Below are 26,181 nucleotides of genomic sequence, written 5' to 3'. Positions count from 1 at the left end.
TATTACATTCTGCGTGAGAATAGTATTCCCATAACTGAGGGAGATAAGAACTGACCAGACACTTAATATATCCTGTCCCAAGGCTGTGCCAAATAAGTTGGGACATCTAACTGACTGTAACAAGAAAATCTCTTACCAGGAGCAATTTTGGATGACGTAATAACAAATGCTCGTTGGTATGTTTCTTTCCCAACCGAGGACGATGCAATCAACAATTCGTGGGGAGTTAGAGCTTGTTAGTAGTCTAAATGACTGGAACAAGTAAATCTCTTACCAGGAGCAATTTTGAATGACCTAATAACAAATTCTCACTGGTAAGGTTTTTACCAGTACCTCTAAGTGTGGGAGGATAGAATAGTTTAAGAGTTTGGGGGAATTCAGTACAGGAAAAACACCAAAAACAACTCGGGGACCTGACAGTCATCACTCTGCCAGTTAACTAAGAATGTTAACGTCCCTGGGAGATACACAACTTTATGTCTTTTCATTGTATTTTTCCTTTTCTGGTCCAGTTGTTGGATCCACTAAAAATAATGTCTTGGGGTGGACTACCATTTGTACTCAGTAAAGTCCTTCATATTTTTGGAAAAACTTAAGAGTTTCTTTCTTTAGGCCAGAGCTTTGAAGATGTTGTTTTACTAGAACTAGGTCATCAACCCCGTATTGAGGTTCGACAGCTTTCTCATTATGTCTACTTACTCGTCGTCGAGCTTTTTCAACTAAATTTTTATAAACTAATTCCTGTTTAAGTTTGTAATCGTCATTAGGCTGTTCAGGCTAAATAAAACATTAATAAGAGGTTCCCCTACAGAGGGTTTGCCTATTGCTTATAAAGATGTTAATCCAGTTGTTAAAATAAGTTCAGAATCTTTACTTTTCGTTGCCCATAAAGTATGTTTTTCATGGCAGTAGGTGCGGCATAATTTCCCAATTTCTTTCATAACCCTTTCATACGGATTCGAGGACAGGCTATAGTTGGATATTAACACTTGGCAAATATCTTCCCACGCTAGAAATTCTTTAAATTCATTACTCACAGACTGTGGTCCATTATCTGTGAGAAATCATTTTGGTTTACCTACCTCCAGAAAGTTTTGTTGCAAACAGTGTATAACTGATGTCGTATTTGCTTTTTGATAGGGTATAGCTTAGCATACTTTGACCAGCACTCCACGAGGGGCATTTGAGAAGTCAATGCAAAGTCTGAGAGATGGCACCACCGGCGTGTATCGAATTCATGTTTAGTTAGTAACATCTTTGGAAAGAAAGTTTCAGCCCTGTTAGTCTATTTCTTTGTGTTTGGCATTCCTGTGAATTAAGGAAGTCGAGTGGATAAAATCCATGATATGGTGATGGATGACAGAAGAGTTAAGGTGCGTGAGATTGGTAGTGCTGTTGGCATCTCGAATCAATGGGTACATAATATTTTGCATAAACATTTGGACATGAGAAAGCTGTCCGCAAGATGGGTTCCGCGATTGCTCATGCTTGACCAAAAACGGAATCATGTGAAGTGTTGCAAAGATGGTTTGCAGCTGTTCAGGAAGAATCCACAGGACTTTGTCGTTTCGTCACTGTGGATGAAACAGGGATACATTACTATACTCCTGAGACCAAACAATCATTTAAACAATGGGTTACCAATGTAGAATCTGCACCAAAAAAGACGAAGACCATTCCTTCGGCCGGAAAGGTTATGGCGACTGTCTTTTTGGGATCGACTATGTGTAAAAGGGTAAAACTATTACAGGTGCATATTATTCATTGTTATTGGACCGTTTGTAAACAGCTGCAAGAAAAACGCTGGTGATTGAACAGCAAAAAAGTCCTTTTCCATTACGACAATGCACCAGCACACACCTCAGCAGTTGTGGTTGCAAAATTATTGGAAACAGGATTCCAACTAATTTCACATCCCCCCCCTATTCTCCAGACTTGGCTCCCGCAGACTACTATTTGTTCCCCAATTTGAAGAAATTGCTGGCGGGACAAAGATTTTATTCAAACGAGGAGGTGATTGTAGAAACTAATAGCTATTTTGCAGACTTGGACAATTCCTATTATTCAGAAGGGATCAACAAATAAGAACAGCGTTGGACGAAGTGTATAAGTCTAAAAGGAAACTGTTGAAAAATAAAAAAGGTTTACCCCAAATACGTAAGTAGTTTTTATTTTTGCACAGACTTAGAAATGCCCCTCGTATGATGACCAAAATGTATGACACTCCTCCCTTTCCTTTCAGAACTGGGTCCAAAAAAATTTGCTGCTGTGAGATCATGTAACGACTTGGGAATAATCTGATACATTTTGTATTTAACATGAGTATTATTCTCTTTCACCTTCTTACAGATTTCACAGGTTCCAATTAAAGATGATATTTTATGCCCTAGCTTCTTAAAATAGTAAAACTTATTCATATGAGCTATACACTTTTTTATTCCGAAGTGTCCATATCCTGTATGAACATACCACACCGTTTTGTCTTCCATTAACTGTGGAATACATATGCGCCAACGTTGCGATGTCATACTATTTCTCCAAAACAAATTATGCCCTATAATTTTCCACTTCCTTGCTTGATTAGGAGGTAAGGAATTTCTGACACACATAGCAAACATTTCTGTAAAATAGGGATAATGATGGGTGTTTTCTGTTATTCTTTGAGGCATCTTTTGTACCCTGATGTGCGAATATTCTACATCATAAAATTAATTGCAAAAATTATGCCGGGTCCTTCTGTACATTTAGTTCTTCCATGCCTGCTGGTAACCTAGGCAAAGCGTCTGGTACAATAGTCCCAGAACCTCTTACATACTGTATCCTAATGTCATATTCCTGTAGGAACAACATCCATCCCATTAATCTACTATGTAACAACTGACTACTCATTAAAAAAGATAGAGCTTGATGATCTGTATAGACATGGATTTCTGACCCCCATACTAGTATACGTAATTTTTGGATGCTTCATACTATTGCCAATTGTTCTTTTTCAGTGGCTGTGTGGGTTAATTCATGTTTACTAAGACTACAGCAAGCAAAAGCTAAGGATCTATGATTTACATTATCTAGGCCCCACTCTCCTTGAAAAAGTTTTGCTGTGATACCATAATCAGATGCATCAATTGAAATTTTAAATGACTCACCCATACTTGGGTACTCTTTTTACATTTTCAAATGCATCATTTGCCTCTTGATCCCAAACCCACGGTATTTCCTTTCTTAATAAACTTAAAATTCTTAGGTTGTTCAGTTCTTGACCTCGTATATACCATCTATAGTATCCAGCCATTCCTGTAAATCCCTTCAACTGTCTTATGTTTCTAGGAAATGGACATTCTTTAATAGCTTTTATACATTCAGGATCCGATCTAATCCCCTGCACCCCTACAATATGCCTAGAAACTTTGGCTCTTGTTGCGCAAAGTGCGGTTTAGACAGTTTCACTGTAATACCTTATTCTTTAAATTTTGTAGAGTCTTACTCAAGGTTAGACAATGTTCTTCCCAGGTAGCTGAGTTTATGAGGATATCATCTACATATATTATTAAATCCTTCAATAATTCTCTTCCTAATGACTCATCCAGAGCACGTATAAATACAGATACTGAGATATTTAGTCTGAACAGCAATACATTGAAATGATACGATTTACCCTCAAACAGAAACACTGTATACTTTTTTGATTCAGGATGTAGCCTATATCCCACCGTCATGTCCATCGTGCTAAAAAACCTTGCTTTCTCAAATTTGGATAACAATTCATCGATGTTAATTGGTGTGTCTCATTCTGTCTCTATATGCTTATTCAATGTACGCATGTATAGCACTAACCGCACATCTCCTGTAACCTTTTTTACCACTACTAAAGGGTTATTTATTATGCTAGAACTACGTTCTATTATATTGGTGTCAGTCATTTTGTCAATTTCCTCCTCAACTGCTTCTTTCAAACCACTGGTATTGGATATGGCTTACAGAAAAATGGGGTGCACATCTTTGATTTTAAACTTACATATGTAATCGCTGATATTACCTGGACAATCAAAAAATACTACTTCATATTCCATTAGAATTTTATATAAATCTTGTTTTTCGTCACTGGTTAATATTAGAGACTCATTTACTTTGTTTTGTACGTTAGCTCGATGTGATACATCCTCTACATTATTGATCTCTGGTGACAATCATGCTGTAGCAGTTAATTGTAAACATTGACACTCAATAGTTTGTTTTGAAATGTAATTATCGGTCACAAATGGTATCCAACATCTACTGTCATCTTTACCAAAACAAAGAAGATTGTCCTTAAAATTCAATGTGATGTTAAATTCTAATAAACAGTCCAAGCCAAATAGCACATCCCTATTAATATTTTCTACTATTAAAAAGTGTTTGACGAAATGGGATATTTCCAGTGTGGTAGTTCACTTGTATTTCGTGTTTCACAACCTTACTTCTCGTCCCAGTTATACCGACTATGTAAACTCCAGCTACTGGTAACAGTGGTAAGTAATGTTTAGTCTGTAATGTGTTAAAGAATGCTCTAGAAATGAGTGACACCTCACTCCCTGAGTCTCTAAATGTGTTAACTTTAGAAGTCTCCATTGTTCCTGCTACTATTGGTTGTGGATTATTGGTAGTCAAGCGTGGTTCTTCCAGTAATGACCATTCTTTTGTAGATGTTTTGTGTGTGAAATTAACATACTTATTATGAACCAGACCTCCTAGTGTATCTCTACGACCCAGTTCCCGTCCCTGTATCCAGAGTGCACTATGTTTCTCTCATTATTAGTAATCACTAGTTGGTTACCAAATTGGGGTACTACTTTATCACTTCGTGCTCTAATATCACTTGGCACAAATTCCTGTGAAATTACTGGACCTAAATTCGATGGTGGATGCTTCTTCAATTATCATTGCCTTTATTTCTGGTGCACTGGTGCACTCTAGCTAAGTTGGCCTCATGTCTTTTAAAATTATTAGTACTATTCCTTTTGTAATTCTGATTTTCACTTTGGTGTACGCTCTCGTTGTGGTCTTTATTTAAGGCATCAAGTGCCTCCACAAAGGACAACAATTCTTCTACTGTTTTCCACTCACTACATAATATATCTTTCCTCGCGTAAATGGGTAATCGTCTTATTAAAATTCTCACTAACCCCTCTTCTTCCATTGTCTTATCCAAGTACTTCGCTCATGTTAAATGCCAGCCGAAATACTTTCTCATTGTTCCCCACGTATTATTGTAATATTTTGGGTCCCACAAATCTGATATCAGTTTTTCCTGCACACTAGCGGACCAGTATTTCTTCTGGTAGTCCCCCAAGAAGAAAAGTTCTCGATGTTTACAGTACCCCACTCAGAGGCTTCCCCTAAAAGGTACCCCATAGCAAATTCAGTTTTCTTAAAATCTTCCCAGTTCTTTGGCAAGGCATGGTTGAATCTTTTCAAAAAATGTCGGGTGTACATCCCTGTCCGGCTTAAACTCACAGAATTGCCTGGATAATCCTCAGTCATCACTTCACTAGTCAATACCATGTTAGGAGAAGCCACTCTCTTGTCCACTTTATCCTGGATAAGTTAAAATTCTTTCCACAAGTCACCTATAACCTTTCAGGTATCTGAAAGTTCGGGAGAAACAGTAGGCGACACGTTCCCGGTATTCTCTCTGTCAGTTTTCGATCTATAGTTCCTTCAAATTGTTCCTCCAGACTACTTATATTTACTGTATCAGAGTTAGCTATTCCCTCTTGGAAACTTCTTTCTGTATTTTCTACTTGTGTATTAATGCCTGTAATTTGCGATTGGAATATTGGTATTAATTCGCTATTCTTAGCGATGCTCCCTTTCAGAGTACGCAGTCTCTGTTTTACAGCGTCAAACTCAACATTACACACATTTTCAAATGACACTAACCTTCCACTAAGTTCAGATTTCACATTATTACATTTATCTTCAATATCAAATTCTAACTTTTTTTATCAAATCCTGAATTTGATCATTCTGTTTCTGACTGAAGTCAATGAACAGTTGATTTACATGGAGGTTTAAAGAGTTAGTTATTTCATTCTTTAATTCTAATTTCAAATCCTCTACTTTATTATTTAAATTGTGAAAATCAGTTTTTAAAGCCCCCATGCTTTTGCATAACTACCAAATCCTTTGCTTTGGGATTCTATTTTGGCATTTAACAAATTTAATTGAAAATTTACTGAGCCTAATTCTTTACTTAAAGTAGCATTTTGAGCAGTTTAAGCTGCGCTCTGGGATTCTAGTTTAGCATTTAAAGTCGCAGTTAGTTCCTTTCTTAAAGCCGCTGAATCTGCACTTTGGGCTTTGATTAAATTTGCTAATTCAGACCCACCACGACCACCACTCACGAAATAAGTGGATATTCGCAGAATGCTTTTGGTTTAGTCTTGGTATATTTCAACTTCCACAAAGAACAAATTCACCATTATTCATATAAATATTCGAAAGTTTGCAAGTAAACCAATTCTTCTCACATTAGACTCTATTAAATACATTACAATACTGTTGGTTTAACAACCACATAATTTATGAACATGTCCTGCTTCTAGCAAGTCCAATACATGAATTACTTGAAAGTCTTATCTCATTTCTTCGTTTGTCCTTAACAATCATCACAGTCACTAAAAGCACAGAATAATACATAAACACTCCTTGTTCTTCTCTGCACATACACTGAAACTCTATGAATCGTAAAGCAGGTACTTGTCGGCCGCTGCGTCCACAATTTGTTCGTGACTGTTTTTAGACCTGCACACAAACATGCAATGCACAGTAGGTCGGTTTCGTCTCTCCCACACTTCTGTTTAAAATACTTTGTGTTTGAGACGGAGGAAGGCCAAGTGGTTATAGAATTTATGTAGAAATTCTCGAAGCACCACAGGGTGAACAGATCTCATCGTTTAGGACAGCCTATTACGACATACATGCGTCTTGCGTGGACATTAGCAATCAGGAAACTCAGTTCGTACAACAATTTTTTCTGTTGTTCATCATTTTTTCCATTCTTGCGCACCAAATTGTGACATCCAAAGAACAAACGAGGCTCCACAACAGACAGAAGTGCACAATTGCTGTCACCCCTAGCCAGTGTGTGAACTTGAAGTTTTTCAAACCATACGGCAATGTCATTTCCCACAGTGAGATGTCTCGACACTTACAAACGACATAAACTACTTTTTCACTTATGACGAACATCTTTCTTAGGTCTTTAGAGGATAAAGATGAAACATGTTATTCCAAAGAATCCCATGTTACACCCCAAGATTTATCACTTTTCTCCTTCTTTAATTTTTCAAAAATACTTTTAGCTTTTTCTTGGATAATTGTGTGGCTCATTGTTATCCTTTGTTGAGTATTGTCTTCAATCCATATGTACATTAATTTTTCCATCACGGAGTTTCGAAAGGCAGTTGAATCTGCAGCAGACTGCAACTGCATTTCTATTTATTCTTTTCTCTCTCAAATACTTTGAACAGTGGACTTCACCATTTCATTACAGGTGGTAATTATTTTTTTGCCGGCCTCTATGTGACATGAAACTTATAATTTGACAGACTTTCAGCTTCTATTTTTATTCGTACCAATATCCAATTTCATATGTTTCAGTGGCATTTTTTCCTAAAAAAGGAATTACTATATTACAAAAATTAATTTATTAATTATGTATATGAAGAAAATACAGTTTTTGTAACAAACATAAAAAAAAGTTTTGATTAGCTTGGTTCCGAGAGTTCCAGAGCCTGTACAGAAAATTGGAATAGAGATCAACAAAACATCATTTCCTCCCTTTTTATTGCTCATGAAAACCACACAATGCATGCTGTACCACCATACAGCGAGAGCTTCAGAGGTGGTGGTCCAGACTCCTGTACACACCGGTAGCTGTAATACCCAGTATCACGTCCTCTTGCATTGATGCATGCCTGTATTCATTGTGGCATACTATCCACAAGTTCATCAAAGCACTGTTGGTCCAGATTATCCCACTCTCAACGGCGATTTGGTGTAGATCCCTCGAGTGGTTGGTGGGTCATGTTGTCTATAAACAACCCTTTTCAGTCTATCCCAGGCATGTTCAATAGAGTTCATGCCTGGAGAACATGCTGGCCACTCCAGTTGAGCGATGTCACAATCCTGAAGGAAGTCATTCACAAGATGTGCACGATGGCAGCGGGAATTGTCCATGAAGACGAATGCCTCGCCAATATGCCGCTGATATGGTTGCTCTATGGGTCAGAGGATGGCATTCACATATTGTACAGTTGTTACAGCACCTTCCACATAATGCCACCCCAGAACAGCAGGGAACCTCCACCTTGCTGCACTCGCTGGACAGTATGTCTAAGGTGTTCAGCCTGACCGGGTTGCCTCCAAACACGCCTCCGACGATTGTCTGGTTGAAGGCATATGCAACACTCATCAGTGAAGAGAATATGATTCTAATTCTGAGTGGTCCATTCAGCATGTTGTTGGGCTCATCTGAACCGCGCTGCATGGTGTGGAGGTAGCAAAGAAGGACCTCGCCATGGACGTCAGGAGTGAAGTTGCGCATCATGCAGTCTATTGTGCACAGTTTGAGTCGTAACATGACGTTCTGTGGCTGCACGAAAAGCATTATTCAACATGGTGGCATTGCTGTCAGGGTTCCTCTGAGCTATAATCCATAGGTAGTGGTCATCCACTGCAGTAGTAGCTCTTGGGCGGCCTGAACAAGGCATGTCATCGACCGTTCCTGTCTCTCCATATCTCGTCCATGTCAAAACAACATCGCTTTGGTTCACTCCGAGATGCCTGGACACTTCCCTTATTAAGAGCCCTTCCTGGCACAAAGTAACAATGCAGACGTGATCTAACCGCTTTATTGACCGTCTAGGCATGGTTGATCTACAGACAATGCGAGCCTTGTACTTCCTTCCTGGTGGAATGACTGGAACTGATCGGCTGTCGGATCCCCTCCATCTAATAAGTGCTGCTCGTGCATAGTTGCTTACATCTTTGGGAGGGTTTAGTGACATCTCTGAACAGTCAAAGGGACTCAGTCTGTGTTACAATAGCCACAGTCAACGTCTATCTTCAGGAATTCTGGGGAGCGGGGTGATGCAAAACTTTTTTTGATGTGTGTAATTTGTACATTCCAGATATGCTTAAAATTTAGCATTCAATTCAAACAAACAAAACAGGAACTAATACATTAGACCACTGAGTCACTGGAAAACAATCAAGTGATTACACAGTAAATAACATAATTACCAAGGTAAAATATAATAGAGCCACCTGAAGGGATAAACTGAAACTAAACACAGCATTGCTATTGGCATGTAATAAACTTAATGAACTAAACGGAGTACCACTGTTGGCTTTGTAATGTAACATTGTGGGCCGTAAATCAAAAAAGTATCTAAATTTAAAAAGACTGTTACAGCAAAATGCCATATAAAGAGTGCCCATATAGCAGGGTATAGGTGTAGTCAGTGAGCAGTGTATGTGTCATACAAGTGGAGGTTTTATATCAATCATTGCGAATTTTTAAAGAAAAGCTCTTTGTTTTTAAGCAGCATTATTGTATTTGAACTTACAGTATGATTCAGTCTGCTTGCATCAAATCGACATTAAGGATATAATTTATTGCATCTGTGTACGACATAAAAAAAAATGTTCTGCAGTGTAATAAAGGAGGAGAGGCTAATATGGAAGAACAACATAGCAAAACGTGCTGATTGACTTTGATATAGTATTGCTTCTCTTCCAACTGTAACACTGTGGGTTCTTGAAACAAATGAGCATTAAAGATCATTAGCAGGTGCAAGGAGTTGAACTCTGCTACAAACATCAGTAGTACTTCATTTGCGGTGAGTTAAACATAACAACACAGATCACAGCACCTGAAGGAGGTGACTGACACAGTCATTTTAAAATATTGTGTATAATTGGCATCAACAACTTGACGGGAATACACTAAAGTACACCACTTATGAAATGCATGTCATTTATATACTTCCAGGATTACGGAAATCATTTCTGGAACAGAACATTTAAGCTCCACATGGAAGAAAAGGAAACCCTAATAAATGGTACAATAGGAAATACCTTTTGTGTTGCAGGGAATCGAGGTAGATGTTGAAAGTATGAGCAAATAAGAGTGAGAACTTCCGGTGAATTTAATAGCCCAAGTTTCTAATCTGTTGATAGTAAAATGTACAGAAGAATGGAGACCGAAAGTAAACAGACTTGAGGTTTGACCCAGTTTTTCAAAGGAAGGACAAAACAGTTCATATTTTTAGTCTTACTTCATGCTTAGTGATTGAAAGGTGATTGTTGTAAATTAAAGTATTTGATTTCTCCTTCATGCTGCTGATAGACCCAGTGAAAATATGGCATTATAAAGATTGAAGAGATGAAACGTGGTTATGAATGAATAATTAAAACTATCTATAGAAGCCAAGAAAAAGTAGTGGATGTACAAAACAGTGGCGTAATATTTCAGGTAGAGTGTAATTAGAGCAGAGGCATCGAGTGAACAGTTCCAGGAGCAGTAACAGCTAAACATTGAATTTTCTGTTTGAAAAGTAGAGGAGAACCCAAGAAGAGACGTAATGCAACTTAGAAAAATATTCTTCAATTAATAAATCTAGCTGTGTCAAACATTGGCCTATAATTTTGAAAGCTTTTTGAATACCTGGGTTCAAAGATCAGGACTGTGTGAAGACTGGAAAACATGAAAAGCAGACACTATAAGTATTTGAAATATAATCTTGAAGAATGATGTGAACGTCATAACAGTGACTTCTCTGTCATATGACTAGAAGAAAAAAAAATAGCAGAATGTACCAATGATTAAAATATATAATACAGCTTAGTAGGTATGGAAAAATGAAGACATTGGTATCGGACACAAAGAATTGCACTCCAGCATCAAACTGATTAAAATATTTTTGGAGAAATGTTTATGTGAAACAGTAATTATTTAAAAATAACTAACTATTCATAACTAACTATTTAAAAATAACAAAATTTGAATGGTTTGAAAAAATCAGCCAATTAGTTGCAGGTATATTTTTTAAATTTCAATTTAACGGTAGTCAGAACATCAGATTATTCAAAGCATAGTATGCATAGTAATGAGATTGCATGTGCCCATCCAATTGCATTTTATTATCTTTTGTGTAATTTACCCACTGACTGAAGGTTTCTGAGCCAACAGATTATTTTTTACATCTATCTATTATTGTACTGCACTGATAGCTTTCGGCAAAATACTTTCCATTAGACTTATGTTTTTTAAATCATTAATTCTGCTTGCCGACACAGTTAAATTAAAGACAAATTATAGTGTCTCCCTCACGTGCAATCTCGTACTATATATATTATGCTTTGAAGGATCTGATTTACTGACTGTCGTTAAATTGGAGTATTAATCTATCACCTCTGAACCAATCTATTACCAGTAGATATCTGGCACTACTATACATTTTCAGTGTACTATAGCACTTAGCATACCATGGACAAGTGCTGCCATTTGTGAAATTAAAGTTTAATTTGTGTAGCTTTCACTTGGAGTTGAAATAATTTGAAGTTATATATACGTGTGTTAGTGTGTGTGTGTGTGTGTGTGTGTGTGTGTGTGTGTGTGTGTGTCATTCTTGGAATCAAATGCTAAGTGGATTTAGTATCCAACAGTTGAGTCACTAATGAAAAATTTAGGTATTGATGATACCTTTTTATAGGGGCTAATCATTTCTGTGCTTATGGAGGAACAGTTCTTGAAATGTTTTCTGCATTTATTTTTGTTGACCATGACACACACACACACACACACACACACACACACACACATCATATTTGGAGTTAGTTCTTGTCATACTTGTTTATATTTATAATTGGTTTTCTGTTATGGTTGTGATGAACTGGTTAAGTGGTGAGAACAATAATTATTCATGAGTATATTTTAAATAGAAATACAGCAAATAGCATTAGAACAGATCCAGAGTATCCCTCTGAACCACTTCTACACAGTAATTTGCTGATGTTGGAATCCTGTGTTACCATTGTTTTATATGGAATGTAAATTCTAATGTGTCTAGGTATCTTAAAAGTGGAAATTTGCGCATTTGGTCATACGGGTTTCTATACGGTAGTAAGGTCTTTCTAGTACTATTGTCACCATGAATTTTGTGGAATGTAATGTAATGCACTTGTGATGTTACAGGTAAGTGCGTAATTAGAGGAGAGCTGTGGTGGGACATGTTGCCACCTTTATTATTAAGCACAAAGGAGATTGCACTTGTTAACTTGATTAAGTTGCAGATAATTTTTTCTTATAATCCATTCTTTTACACTCTACAGTGATAGTTGGAATGTACCCAGGACATTGGCACACAATCTGGTGATCATAAAACGCATGAAACCACGAGTTTCCTTCTTGCCAGACAATGCCTGGCAATAAAGTTTTCTGTTTGCAACAGATTCCAAAGCTTAGTGCCATTATGTTATGAAATTTAGTAACTTTGCTTGGAGTCAGGTACTTAAAGCTGTTTATCAATATAATTTCTTACTTTTGTTGCTACTTGAATGTTACGTTTCATAATCAAGGAAATTTAAAAAATGAATCAAAACTGATATGATTACCACGGGACACAGTCTGACCTTGGTGCTAAACTGTTTCACATATCAACATTCAGAGTATAAACACTTTCGACATCAATAATGGTCTTAAACATATTGTAGGATGTGAGGGATAGACACATGGGTGAGGCATCTGTTGTAGGATGCCAGTGATAGACACAATGGCGAGGCATCTTGGCAAATGAGCAACTCGAACTGTGATTTTACTTACATACCATTGTGCAAACAACATGCCATTGGTGAATGGTCAGTGGAGTGTACCAATAATTAACTAGGATTGTTTGGGATGTATCATCACCCATTACTCAATTATAAAGGTTTTTTGTGTTATACTGTTTGTTCCTCCTAAGAGCCATCAGATACATTTTCCCTTATGCCTCAGCGGGCATTTGTGATTTTGTTTTCGTGATATAAAACTGGGCCAGGCCGAACAAATACTGTTCATCACATCTTTTTTTTATCAATTAAAAACTTACACAAGATGTGCCATTCCATGTTGCTACATCGAACTGTATAGCCATAAGAGTACTGTAAACCAATATATCATAGGGTGGAATTTTCTCCAAACTTAACCACAAAGTCTTGAGTTGTTTATTCAACAAGATGCCTCACTGATATGTTCATCATGGCCGTCACTGGTGCCCTTCTACTATATGTAAAATTGTTATTGAAAGTGATAATATTATTAATGTTGGTAAGTCTAAAATTATTGATGTGCCCCATGATCACACTGTGTTCCATTGTGGTCATGTTTATTTTGCTTCAACTGATGTTGAAGTTAAACATGGTCAAGCATGGCTTATAATTGCTACAGTTCTTGTGAATTCAGCTGAACATTCATTAGCTATAAGTTTGTTGAGCTTTCCACTACATTGTGTATTGGCCTAGGACTTTAATGTTGACATAGTCTGAAGTAGCAACATGGACTGATACATCTGACCTGCCTTATGTGTATCTTGTCTAAAGGTAATACCGTTCCCATGTTTATAATTGGCCGGACATGGTATTTGTAGGAGTGCCCCCCTCATCACCGCATACCACCCTTAACTGGAATATCTGAACCATGCCCTTTGTCAGGGCTTTGACTGTCTTTCATCATGCACTGAAATGAGGGACATCCCACCCAAGATCCTCTCACCCCTCCAAAAGTGATGTTGCATCAGCCACCCGACCTACACAATGCCCTAGTCAATACTTATGCCACTCCAACTCCCAACCCCTGGCCACAGGGATCATATCCCTGTGGTAGATCAAGGTGCAAAACCTGTCCAATCCACCCACCTAACACTTTGTACTCCAGTCCTGTCATAATATTGTCCTACCCATCCAGAGGTGGGGCAACTATGCCATTACCATCTCTGCTGCAAACACTGTGCAGCATTTTATGTCACTGTGATTACTGAACAGCTGTCTACCAGGATGAATGCCCACTGCCAAACAGTTGCCAAGAACATTGTTGACCACTTAGTGGCACAACATGCTCAATTTATCACAACATGATCAATTTCAATGCCTGCTTCACAAATTGGGCCATCTGGATCCTCCCCTCCACTATCAGCTTCTCTGAACTGCACAGATGGGAGATATGCTTTGCAACATATCTTTTACCTGATCATATTGGCCTCAATCTCCAGTAACTATTGTCCCCACACCTTCCAGCCATGAGGTTACCCTTCCTCCACTCCCCATTCCCATGCACAACCATGCATCACATGCCTAGCCCATGCACCTATCACACACCCCTTCCACATTCCTAGCTGGCAAACTGGCTGCCTCCCTCTGAGCCATCCTAGTCCCTCTCCCTACCTCTCACTACTCTCCCCCTCTAACCACCTACTCAACACAAGGTGTGTGTGTGTGTGTGTGAAGGATAGCTCTGAAAGCTAGCAAGTTTTCTCTCTCTCTCTCTCTCTCTCTCTCTCTCTCTCTCTCTCTCTACGACTGAACACTTCTACTTTTCAGTAAGTGGTCTCCTTCAATTCAAATTTAATAGGTGCCACCTCTTGGCAATCATTTTTCTTTAATTATTAAATTGTGTTGTATGAAAATCGTATGTTTATTATTCCCTGTAACATAGTATATGGATAGATATGGTAATGATGTTTTAGTGTCATTGATTGTTGTTTGATATAAAAACAAATGTTTCTTATGCATGTATAATTTTAGAAAGTAATCATTTACTAGATTAGTCACTTGGTTTCAGTTGCAGTGTGCCAAAATAGTTTTCTCCACTTGCATTCTGATTTTAAGAATTCCATCTTATTGTGTTGTCTCTTGACCGGCTGTTTTGAATGAATAATGGTGTACTTTTTTCCTGATTGATTACTGCAAGTGCTCTGTGTATTTATTCCCTGTGATCCTAATTTGTACAACTCTGACTCCGAATTACTGCAATGACATTGATGAATTATCACACTAAAGATAATGTTCTTAATTGTAGAGCATCGGGTAATTCCTCTTTGTTTTCATGCTACATTTAAAAATGGGCCGCATTGCTGATGCATTGTTCTCTGTCGGAGACATTTTGGTATTATATAAAAATATATATATATATTTTTTTTTCTTGTTTTCAGGCCTGACCTTGGGATGCAGCCAATAGAATCACTGCCTCATAGTAACAGGGAGGCAAATAGCAGCAAACAAGATGTGAAGGAACCACCACCTCGGGAGGAGGTTCGCATTGAACCTGTAAATGGCGTCGTCCAGCCTCCCGTTCATCCACCACCAGATCGGCCGGGCCGTGTCACAAACCAGCTGCAGTTCATGCTGAAAGCAGTATTGAAGGCAGTATGGAAGCATCAGTTTGCATGGCCTTTCCACCAACCAGTGGATGCGAAGAAGCTGAATCTTCCAGACTATCACAAAATCATCAAACAACCAATGGATTTAGGAACAATCAAGAAGCGTCTCGAGAACAATTACTATTGGAGTGGGAAAGAGTGCATCCAAGATTTCAATACTATGTTTACAAACTGTTATGTTTATAACAAACCTGGTGAAGATGTAGTTCTCATGGCACAGACATTGGAGAAGCTCTTCTTAACAAAAGTGGCTGCATTGCCAAAAGAGGAAGTTGAACTGGACCCTCCACCACCTAAAGGAGTCAAAGGGAAGAAAGGCCGAACAGCCGGTGCAACAGGCCAGCGTGGAAGACCATCTAGCAGTGCAGCTAGTGCTACTGTAAGTTCCAGTATATCAAGTTCAGCTGCCACAAGTCAGGCGGCTGCATCTTCAGCACCACCAGCAGCTAGTTCCACCGGTTCAGCACACCTTCCCCTAGTGACAAGAGCACCCTCAACAGTGCCCGGCAGCACAGCGACAACCACTGTTCCTATAACAAGTGGATTGTCCCATGGTACACACAATTCACTTCCAAAGCAAGTGGCAGCACCCACCAGTGGTTACATTGCGCAACCTGCTGTGATGTCTCAGATGGACAGCCAACCACAAACTGCTGCATCTATACAGAGCCAACCTGCTGCAGTTGTTCCACCAACACCACCTGCCAAGGTGAAGAAAGGAGTGAAGAGAAAGGCCGATACGACAACACCCAGTGCGAGTTCTTACGATCCCATATATCAGCCGGCTGAACCGAAAGCAACAAAGATGGCATCGCGGAGAGAATCGGGACGGCCGATCAAGAAGGTGGTGAAGGATTTGCCACTCTCACAAGCACCACGGCAGGATGATGTTCTTCCTTTCCATCAGGCAACTGTTCCACATGCTGCTTCAGGTGTAAGTTCAATAGTGAAGACTAAGGACAAATTGAGTGACTCTCTAAAAGCGTGCAATGAGATATTGAAAGAACTTTTTACAAAAAAGCATTCTGGTTATGCTTGGCCATTTTACAAACCAGTTGATGCTGAATTGCTTGGTTTGCATGATTACCATGACATCATTAAGAAACCAATGGATTTAGGCACAGTAAAGCAGAAAATGGACAATAGGGAGTATAGGACAGCAGCTGAATTTGCTGCTGATGTTAGGTTAATATTTACAAATTGTTATAAGTACAACCCACCAGATCACGATGTAGTTACAATGGCAAAGAAATTACAAGATGTGTTTGAATCAAGGTATGCGAAAGTTCCACCAGATCCTGTTGGTGGTACAAAAATGGAAACTGCTTCATCACAGTCATCTGATTCAGAATCTAGTTCAGAGTCATCTTCAGAATCATCTGATTCAGAAGCTGAAAGAGTTCGAAAATTGGCACTTTTACAAGAGCAATTAAAGGCAATGCAAGATCAGATGCGAAAGTTGGTTGAAGAAAGCTCAATGAAAAGAAATAAGAAAAAGAAAGATGAAAAAGAGAAGAAGAAAAAGAAGCCAGATAAGCATGCACCAGTTGCCAAAGAAACCAGACCTTTACCTGTTACAGAACCTGTAGTACCTAGTATCCCAAGTGCTCCTTTAGGAACAGCTGATGTGAAACCACCGCCTGAGCTACACCACACTGCTCCTAAACCAGCCGTGCCGCTTACTCCAGCACCTGCACCAGTTGTTCCAGCCCCAGCACCTGCCAAAGCTACTAAAGGAAGAGCAGTACGTGGAGCGGGAAAGGCACCTGCAGCCAGTGCTCCTTCTCGACGGCCTAAGGCAAATTCTAGGTCAGCTAGGGGCAAGAAAAAGGCTTCAGCTGCACCTGCCCCCTTAGCATTTGAGTCAGAGGATGAGGACAGTGCAAAGCCAATGTCTTATGATGAGAAGCGCCAGTTGAGTCTTGACATAAATAAATTGCCTGGAGACAAGCTGGGACGTGTTGTGCATATTATACAGTCTCGTGAACCGTCATTACGCGATTCAAATCCTGATGAAATTGAAATTGACTTTGAAACATTGAAACCATCCACACTTAGAGAGCTCGAAGCATATGTTGCATCTTGTTTGAGAAAAAAGCCTCACAAAAAAGTTGCTGGAAAGTCAAAAGATGAACAGATGGCAGAAAAGCAGCAGGAGTTGGAAAAGAGGCTTCAGCATGTATCTGGACAGTTAGGTTCAGCTAAAAAAAATGCCAAGAAGGATGAACACAAATCTTTGGATGTAGGAGGACCAACATCAAATCTTTCACAGTCAAGTTCGAGTAGTTCCGATTCTGATTCAAGTACATCTAGCCTTTCTAGTAGCTCTTCTGACTCAAGTGACTCAGAGGGTGGTTTTCCTGGGTATTTGAGGGGAGGGAAGCATAAGAAAACAAAAAAGGAAGGTCATCAGAATCTGCAGAAACCTGCGTCAGAAGCACCTGCTGCACCAGAAAGTTCGGTGATGCCACCAGTTACTAATTTGAGTATGTCAACCACAGGACAGACAATTCCTCAGAATTTGGCTCGGAAACCACCTACGCCTGTTAATAATGCCACCACTAGTAATCAGCAGGCAGCACCTGTCACAGACCCTTTAGCAACAGTGGATAAGCAGCAACCATCTAATATTTTGCCTCATTTAGTTCGGCCTCCAATGATATCCCCCACATCGGCAAAAAAAGTGAACCCAGGTTTCTCCAACACAGCCAAGCCCAACATTCCCATTTCTGATGCTGCTTCTGCTGTTCCAGTTGCAGAAGAGCCCCTTTCCTCAATTATGACATCACCTATTGTACCAGTGTCAGACACGTCGTTACCTATTCCTGTCACCTCCGACTATGACAAAACAGCTGTGTCACAACCTGTGTCAGTACCACTGATGAATACTTCACCAACTAATCCACTTTCTCAGTTTTCCCAGAACATAACACAAACCTCAAATATCACTCACACATCACAGACTGGTATTTATCCTTCATTTGATATGAATATGACCATGTCTTCACCTAATATAAATTCACAGCAGCATTCCACCAATGGCTACCCTCACATTGCCAATATGTCAGCTATGCCATCTGTTAAAATGGAACCCCAGACCTCACCTTTGGTAAATTTTAATCATTCAAACAGCCTTAATATGCAAACTGCCATGCCATCAATATTTGATCCCCTCCCTGTTACAAATATGCCTCCAGCTGCACCAGACCACCTCCCGAAAAAGGAAGATAAACCAAATGCTTCATCTCTACCTCAGTCTCATGTCAACAAACCCATGAACGACAGTTTGATGAATCACATTGTGAAAGCAGAAAAGAAAATATCCCCAGAACCTACAAAATCTCCTGTATCTAACTTTGCTTCTGCTTTTAAGACTACAAGTTTGAAAAATTCAAGTTCATGGTCGTCTCTTGCCCAAGCTTCATCGCCACAAAACATTGCTGCGCCTAAATCATCATCCATAAAAACTACAGTGAAGGAAAGTTTCCAGGCCTTCAAGAAACAAGCAAAAGAAAAGAAAGATAGGGAACAAGCTTTCAAAGAACAAGAAGAACTTCGTCGCCATAAAAAGGAACAAGCCGAGAAAGAGAGGATGAGGCAAGAAAATGAGAAAAGGAAAGAACATGATGACGATTCACTAGAGAAGTCAAGAAAAACCAGTGATAACCAAGTTTCTCGACAAGAAGAGATGAAACCTATTGATGACACTGAGGGTGCAAATCACCAGTCTGTGGACAAAGCGGCTGCTGAAAGGGAGAGACAAAGATTAAGGGAACAGGAACGGCGCCGCCGAGAAGCAATGGCTAGGCAGATTGACATGAACATGCAAAGTGAGCTAATGGCTGCATTTGAGGAGTCATTATAATGACATGAATTTATTATTATTACTCTATGTAATTATTGGAAATTTGTCAAGGACAGTTCCATGTTTCTACAAGTAATTGACAAATAAGAAATCCTTGCAGGTTTTAAATAAAATTTCTAAATTAACTGAACAAGAAGATATTATTAAAATGAATATGTTTTATAGCTCTGTTCATTTGTATAAGTGATATAAAGTGAACTTATGTGTGTGATCATGTAGATACTATTATTTAAGAGTGTCGTATACTTAATATTGATGTTATGTGGTTAGACCGTCAAAAATATCTTCAGAGTTTGTAAATAAGGTGGTAACATGATTATGGTTATGATAATTTATTGATTGGCGTTTCCCCAGTCTTATGTGTGAAATATGTATATTGTTATTTTCTTATTTCCCCACCAGATCATTAATTTTTAAAAATCATTGATAGTAATAAACTGCTTTGATTTATTGTTACTTGCCTAAGTCACAACATTTATTCTGCTGACATGGTTGAATTTGATCGTGCTCGGGAAAGAAGTAAAAATATATATATATATCTATATATACAAACGGGAAAAAAAGAAGAAACTAAGGACAGCTGCACTTCTTCAGCTGTATGAAACTTTTAGAAACTGTGCATTCTCCAGTAAACTTGCAGAAATGATGACAAAATATTAATTTATTTTGAATTGCTGGTACGAAATTGCGTATATAAATTCTTTCGCATAACTTTTAGAGTTGTGAGTAGTGTCTTACCTGTAATAACTTATTTACTTCTTAACACTTGCTTACTCTATTATTTAAGGGCAGTGTAATTGCCTCAAGGTAATTCTTACATTTCTTCAGAGATGACTATTTTTTAAACTTTCAGCTGATGTAAGATGTTTGTTTTTTGACTGGTGTAACATGTAAGCAACTACGTGTGGTCATGTGATTGGCCATAGTTGGACATCCTTTCTTGCAACTCCTTTGTAAATACTTGAGATTAACTTGTATGAATGTTGAGTAAAGTGTCTATTGTATAATTATTTCCATTGATAGAAATTAGAAGGTGATTTATTTTGCATTTCTTCCTTGATTTGCATACTGTTTTTTGTATATAAGGGCTATGTAGTAGACTATTATTGTACATCATTCATTTCAGAGAGTTTGAATATTCGAGGAAAACACAAATATTTTATAGTTGCCAGTTTTACATCTAAGAAGGTTATCTTCTTTGAATCTTGCACAACAGACTATTTTAAATTTTTAATTTACGTGCATGCTCTTCTATTTGATTTGCCGCCATGTATGAAGCAATATTTCATCCAGAAGGACAGAATAAACTGTAAGATGTGTATCATTTATATATTCTCAGTATGTTTGTCATGCTATTTGTAAAATAAAAACTACACTTATTAATCTGGCCTGTATTTCATATTGAAATTAATGGCAAGATATTGTGTTTTAGCTGCAGAAATTGGTATGAAAATTGAAGTTGTAAATTTTGATGTTGCTTAGCTAACTATTAGCGAGTTACAATCAAAACATAAACAACCAAAATATAGATATTAGAATGAAATGTGGAGTTTGATCTAATGAGATACATAAGATGATAAACTTCCAAACAGCATTGTCGGTTTGTAAAGATGTGTGTTGTTTTTGTCTGCAATTTTCCTTCTAATACCCATATTCAGTACCAGTCAGGAAAAGTGTTTTATTAAAGAGCAGAAGTTTTCTTTCGTGGGAGATCAGTAATTTAATGATCTCTAATCAGCCTCATAACCTGCCCAACAGCTTAAAAGAGTGAAATAAATTACAATTGTAAAAATTCATGTTCAGTTTATTGCTTCCAGTATGGCAGTTTGTGCTATTTCTTTGCTTAATTTGATGTTAGAATATTCATTGTACTTCTCGAAACAGCATTTTCAGAAGAACCTTTCTAACTCTTACCAGCATTGAAATCAGTCAAAACAATTTGCCATTAATGGAGAATAAGTCATAAAACATGACCTCATATTCCATGGATGTAGAATTTAATTATTTACATTGGTATCTTATTCTTCCATTTTCATTTCAGATAGTGTTATTTATTCTGGCACAGGGGATACAGTATTTTATTGTAAATATACTTGATAGATAATTAAAACAGTAGAAGAAAGATTTTTTTTTCTAAAGAAGCTTGGTTGTATGTTGGTTATATATGTTTATATATAAATGATAACTGTACTTACGTCAGTATTTGTGTGTTAGTGACTCTTGTAGCATATGAATCCTCTGTTCTGTTTTCGTTCTGTAGTACCCTGTTTGAGTTCACTGAAAATGGTTGTAAATAGACCCACTACATGTTCACATATGTGAGCTATAGCAACTACTTGCGTTCTGACTGTTCAAGACTTCACTTTCCATTCAGTCTTGTTAAACTGTCTGTATTTTGGCCCCTTCTAATGACAAAGTTGAAAGTACGTCACGTTGACATTCTTTTATTTTTTCTGTGTAAAACCAATACTGTCAGCAGTAGAGCCATATGTGAGATTATGCATAACACTTTTTCAGTCATTCTTCCAATATCAAAAATGATAAGGGGAGATGTATATCTTATGTAACTGCTGCTGACATGTGGCATTACATTTAAAAGCAATCTTCAGCAAGCCTTTAGAGAATGTCAACTAGTAAATAAGTTCCAACAGGTAATAACGTGTGACAGTTAGTACTTGTATTGCTGATTCTTTAGTAGGCAGTTTGTAGTTTTATTGTAGACATTGCATCATGCAATAAGTGTAGTATATAAGAGAATGATAAATCCAAATTTTTATGTTCATTTCTTAATTGCTATTGTGGGATGATGATTTGATAGTTTCTGTTCTGTGATGTGAGCAGGTACTTCACCTCATTATGCTAGAAACCCTCGCCGCCCCCTCCCCCAATCCGTTTCTCCCCCATTCCCTACATTAACTGTCTTCTTTCCACCCTTAATAGAAATGCATGCTTTTCTCCACAATTCATTATCCTGGAATTTATTGGTGTGTGATTGATCATGTTCATATATTTTGCAAATTAAGAGTACACTGATACAGTGTACTGAAAGGAAAATTCACTCGAGGAAATTTTACAGTTATGAGATAGAAGTGCTGGCTAGTACTCACCTTCAGGGGATGCAATATTTATAACTGCCAGTAATCACACATAAAAGTACACAACACTATCCTAGCTTTTAGTTGAGGAAGGGGAGGTAACTTAAATTCACCCTGAGGTCCGAATAACCTGCCTTGCCATTTTAACCTTACACAACTTATTCTGTTCTCCTCCCAACGAAGAAACAAATAGTTCTGAAAGCCAGAACAGTGTCTTGTACGTTAATGTGTGTCTGTCTGCAATACTAAATATTTCACCTTGTGAATAATTTATGTGGTTTCCTATGTACTTTCTTGCTGTGGTTTCGTGGATCATAATCATGTTTTCATAGACATGCTGTATGTTACAAAAACCATTACTGGATCAGCAAACAATCTTCTAGTACTTTCTTGCTGAGAGGACAAGAAAAGAAAAGAAAATACTGGGTCAGTCTCCTTAATTTTTGTATTATTGAATGTTTTAGTTTACTTACATAAGGAAATGTCACGGTGAAATGAAACTGTAACAGATATGAAAATAGTGTAGATTGTTATCCAGACATGAATAGATTTCCTCATTTTTGTTAACATATCATTCATTCCTGAAGTATTCTCCGAGTCTTACACCCATTTTCACATAACATTATAAACGAGGTTTCCTGCCTTAAAAAGGCTAATCTTCCTGGCCTCAGGTGAAGAGTTGCTCACATTGCATTTTAGCTGTTGGCAGTTAAACAAAGAATACCTGTTTTAAGATCAAGGTGAATTGTATGGTAGGCAAGTTGTCCATTTTTTCTCATCAAGTTATAACAGTAGTGGAAATAATATTTTCTGTTCGAAGATTCAAAATGTAATGCCATTATGTAGCTCTGATCATAGCTCGCAGATCCCCCTTTTATTACCAGAATTCATAAATTAGGCAGTAAAAAATATTAATGTATGATATTTTTGTACCAGAGCACTGTTAATAAGGCTTCTGTTTTCCAGTGATGGCCTAGTACCCCATACCTGTCTTCATATAATTGCCCTTAGTAACTGCTCTAAGTTAAACATGTACCTGTTGTGGCATGTATAATACAAACTTTACTTAAGAAGAAACCTCTGTTTCTTGTACATGTTGAAATAAATCATAATTCCTTGTTGTAATATGTCCAGGTTTCTGGAGGCATTTTCTAAAAATAAAGCTAAAAAAATCCATAGATTGTATGTCTAATAGTGCAGTTGTTGCCATTATTTCTAGTGTAAATCAAAGAAAGAAAGAAAGTCATTGCTTTAGTAGTAAAAAGATGGTATATATTGCAGTCAAAGATTGGAGATTTCATCTAACACTGCCCATATTTTTAGCAGGAAAGTGTATTGGGCAAATGTTTGTTCTGCCATTGCTGCTGCAGTTGCTACAGGTCTGTTGAGATCGAGCAGAGACTTGGCTTCTATACCGGTGCAGTCAACAATAAATGATAAAGCGGTCTATAAAGCTCTGATCAAGAAAATTTTTTGAGTATGTGTGAAGAGAGAAACTCTCAAAAGAAATTTTCATATTAATGAATTAGCCGTCTCTCTTTTGTTCCTCCACTGGCTCTCACCCCATACTTCTGTCTTTTTTTCTTATTCAGGAGTTAAATAATAAAATTTGGATAATGACCTTTTCACATTAATCTATGTCTGTTCCAAATATCCAAAGGCCGTGGGAAGTTAAAAAATTGTCAGTGCCAAGTTTCTGATAGGCCTACATGAAATAGACCTAGCAAATTATATACTGAATAGCCTATAACTGGTACTCATGTAATTGTCAAAGAGTAAAGGTTGTGTGTGTGGAGGGGAGGGGACATTAGATCAGGAAACTGTAACACTGCAGTAATTACTTCGTTGGACACTTGTGTCTATTTAGTGAAGCAATTTAAATTAACAATATCAGAAGAAAAATGCCCAGAAGATGAGAGGAAATGGAATACTTGCATATCTTTGAGCAATAAGTAAATGAAAGCAGAGAGTAAGTGGTTGTCACAGGGATGGGGTCATCAAAGTTTTAGGGAAGGTAGGAGTGCAGAAGTTGAAATTGAAGACGAAGAAAATAAAGACGGCAAAATAATTACTGGTATGAGATGTGGTGTTAAATGTGTTCTAATGTAAGCTGTGGAAATTGCTTTGGAAAGTGAGATGTGAAAAGCTGCTCCCTGAATGTATTCTGTTATTCACTTGGGGTGATGCAATGCCTAAATTTGTTTAATGATTCACTTTGGTGTACACTTCACGTTAGTGTAATGAGCATGTTCACTTTACCAGGCCTACATATTTGATTCGTCCCACTGTCTGATTTTATTCTCGTTCTCTCCACATGCACTTCGGTATCCCTTCATCATCTTGCAGGAAGCATTGATAATACAGTGACCATAATATTTTTCTGATGTAACACTACTTAGCTCGCAAGCTGTATCAGACTTCCTGTGTCCTTTGAGTCATTTTTACATGGTTCGCTCATACAGTTTTCTTCTTTGCAGTGAGACAAAAATTTTGCTTTTGAATGGATTGTTATTCTTTCTCTTCCACTAACATGCAAATACAGTTTTATCTCTGACATATCTGTAAAATTAAACAGTGAAAATCCATGTTGGATTATCTACAATGTAGGAGAAGATACATTGCTACTTACCGTAAAGATGATACGTTAAGTTGCCGACAGACACAATTAAAAGACGCTTACACATGAGCTTTCGGCCATAGCTTTGTCAGAAAAGGCAAGAGACACACATATCATTCATTCATACAAGCAAGGTCGCACGTACGCATGACTGCGAACTCCGGGAGGCTTTAGCAGAATGCATACACGTTTCTCTTTCTTTTTCTGATAAAGGCTGTGGCAGGGAGCTCATGTGTAACGGTCTTTTAATTGTGTCTGTGTGCAACTTGTGATCTTTACAGTTAGTAGCAATCTGCCTTTTCCTATGTCGTATCTATAAAATTCTCAAGGTTAGACTCACCACAACTGTTTTTGTCTGTAAAGGTTATGCATACATCATTAATACTGCTTACCATTTCTATTTTGAGGCATGTGTTCTTTCACTTCTGAAGTAAGTCAGCTAATTAATTGACCAACATCTGCAGAATACATTCTGTCTATTGCCTACCTTCATACAGGTAATGATGCAGATGGATAAGGTTAGATAACGTTTTTTGAAAGGTATTACACACTCGTGAGTCAAAACATAATGAGCGCTGCTCACTGCAAGATTGAATGACACCTAGTGGCATTTCAGGTGCATGCATGGCAAGGAAAGTATATATGTAACCAGGTAGAGATACATGGAGGATCATTCTAGCAACAGTGCAGCCCACAAATGGGAAAAACTGATAAAAACCACTTTGACAAAAGAAAGGCCTGGTGCCTTGGAATGAGCCTCTGTGAAATGACAGAGCTGTTAGCAGCCTATTGTCATGAGCATCTCAGAAATGACAAAGCTTTTGGCATTTTGTTGTCAAGAGCATCTGTGGAAAATTATTGAAGGACAGTGAAACCACAAGTAGATGCCACGTTGTTGGATACTGACCTCTCATGGATGTTGGAGGCTTACCCCTTCTGTAAAGCTCGACAGGCAGCGATTTGTTGCAGAGCTGATGGAAAAAGTAGTGCTGCTGCAGGCACAAATGCTTCACAGCACACAATGCAGTGCACATTGTTAAACCTGGGGCTCAGCAAAAGTCAACTCCTAACTATTCCCATATTGACCCAACAACATTGTCAGCTACAATTGCTGTGGTCACAGGACCATCAAGATTGTACTTTTGA

The 26,181-nt window shown here is 38.0% G+C and overlaps 1 protein-coding gene across 3 annotated transcripts in view; it reads left to right on the top strand.

Moving 5' to 3' along the window:
• LOC126480709 (bromodomain-containing protein 3-like) overlaps positions 1-23,610 on the top strand; it is a 102,624-nt gene extending 79,014 nt beyond the window's left edge. For all 3 annotated transcript variants that reach the window (XM_050103960.1, XM_050103962.1, XM_050103961.1), the window contains one exon: positions 15,231-23,610. In XM_050103960.1, coding sequence (XP_049959917.1) covers positions 15,244-19,323 — 4,080 coding nt within the window. In that variant the 5' untranslated portion in view covers positions 15,231-15,243 and the 3' untranslated portion in view covers positions 19,324-23,610. The remainder of the gene's footprint in view (positions 1-15,230) is intronic.
• The last annotated feature ends 2,571 nt before the right edge of the window (positions 23,611-26,181 follow it).

The sequence above is a fragment of the Schistocerca serialis genome, chromosome 5, assembly GCF_023864345.2.
Source record: "Schistocerca serialis cubense isolate TAMUIC-IGC-003099 chromosome 5, iqSchSeri2.2, whole genome shotgun sequence".
In the NCBI taxonomy this organism is placed as follows: Eukaryota; Metazoa; Arthropoda; class Insecta; order Orthoptera; family Acrididae; genus Schistocerca; species Schistocerca serialis.
This window is presented reverse-complemented; position numbering and strand designations above follow the sequence as displayed.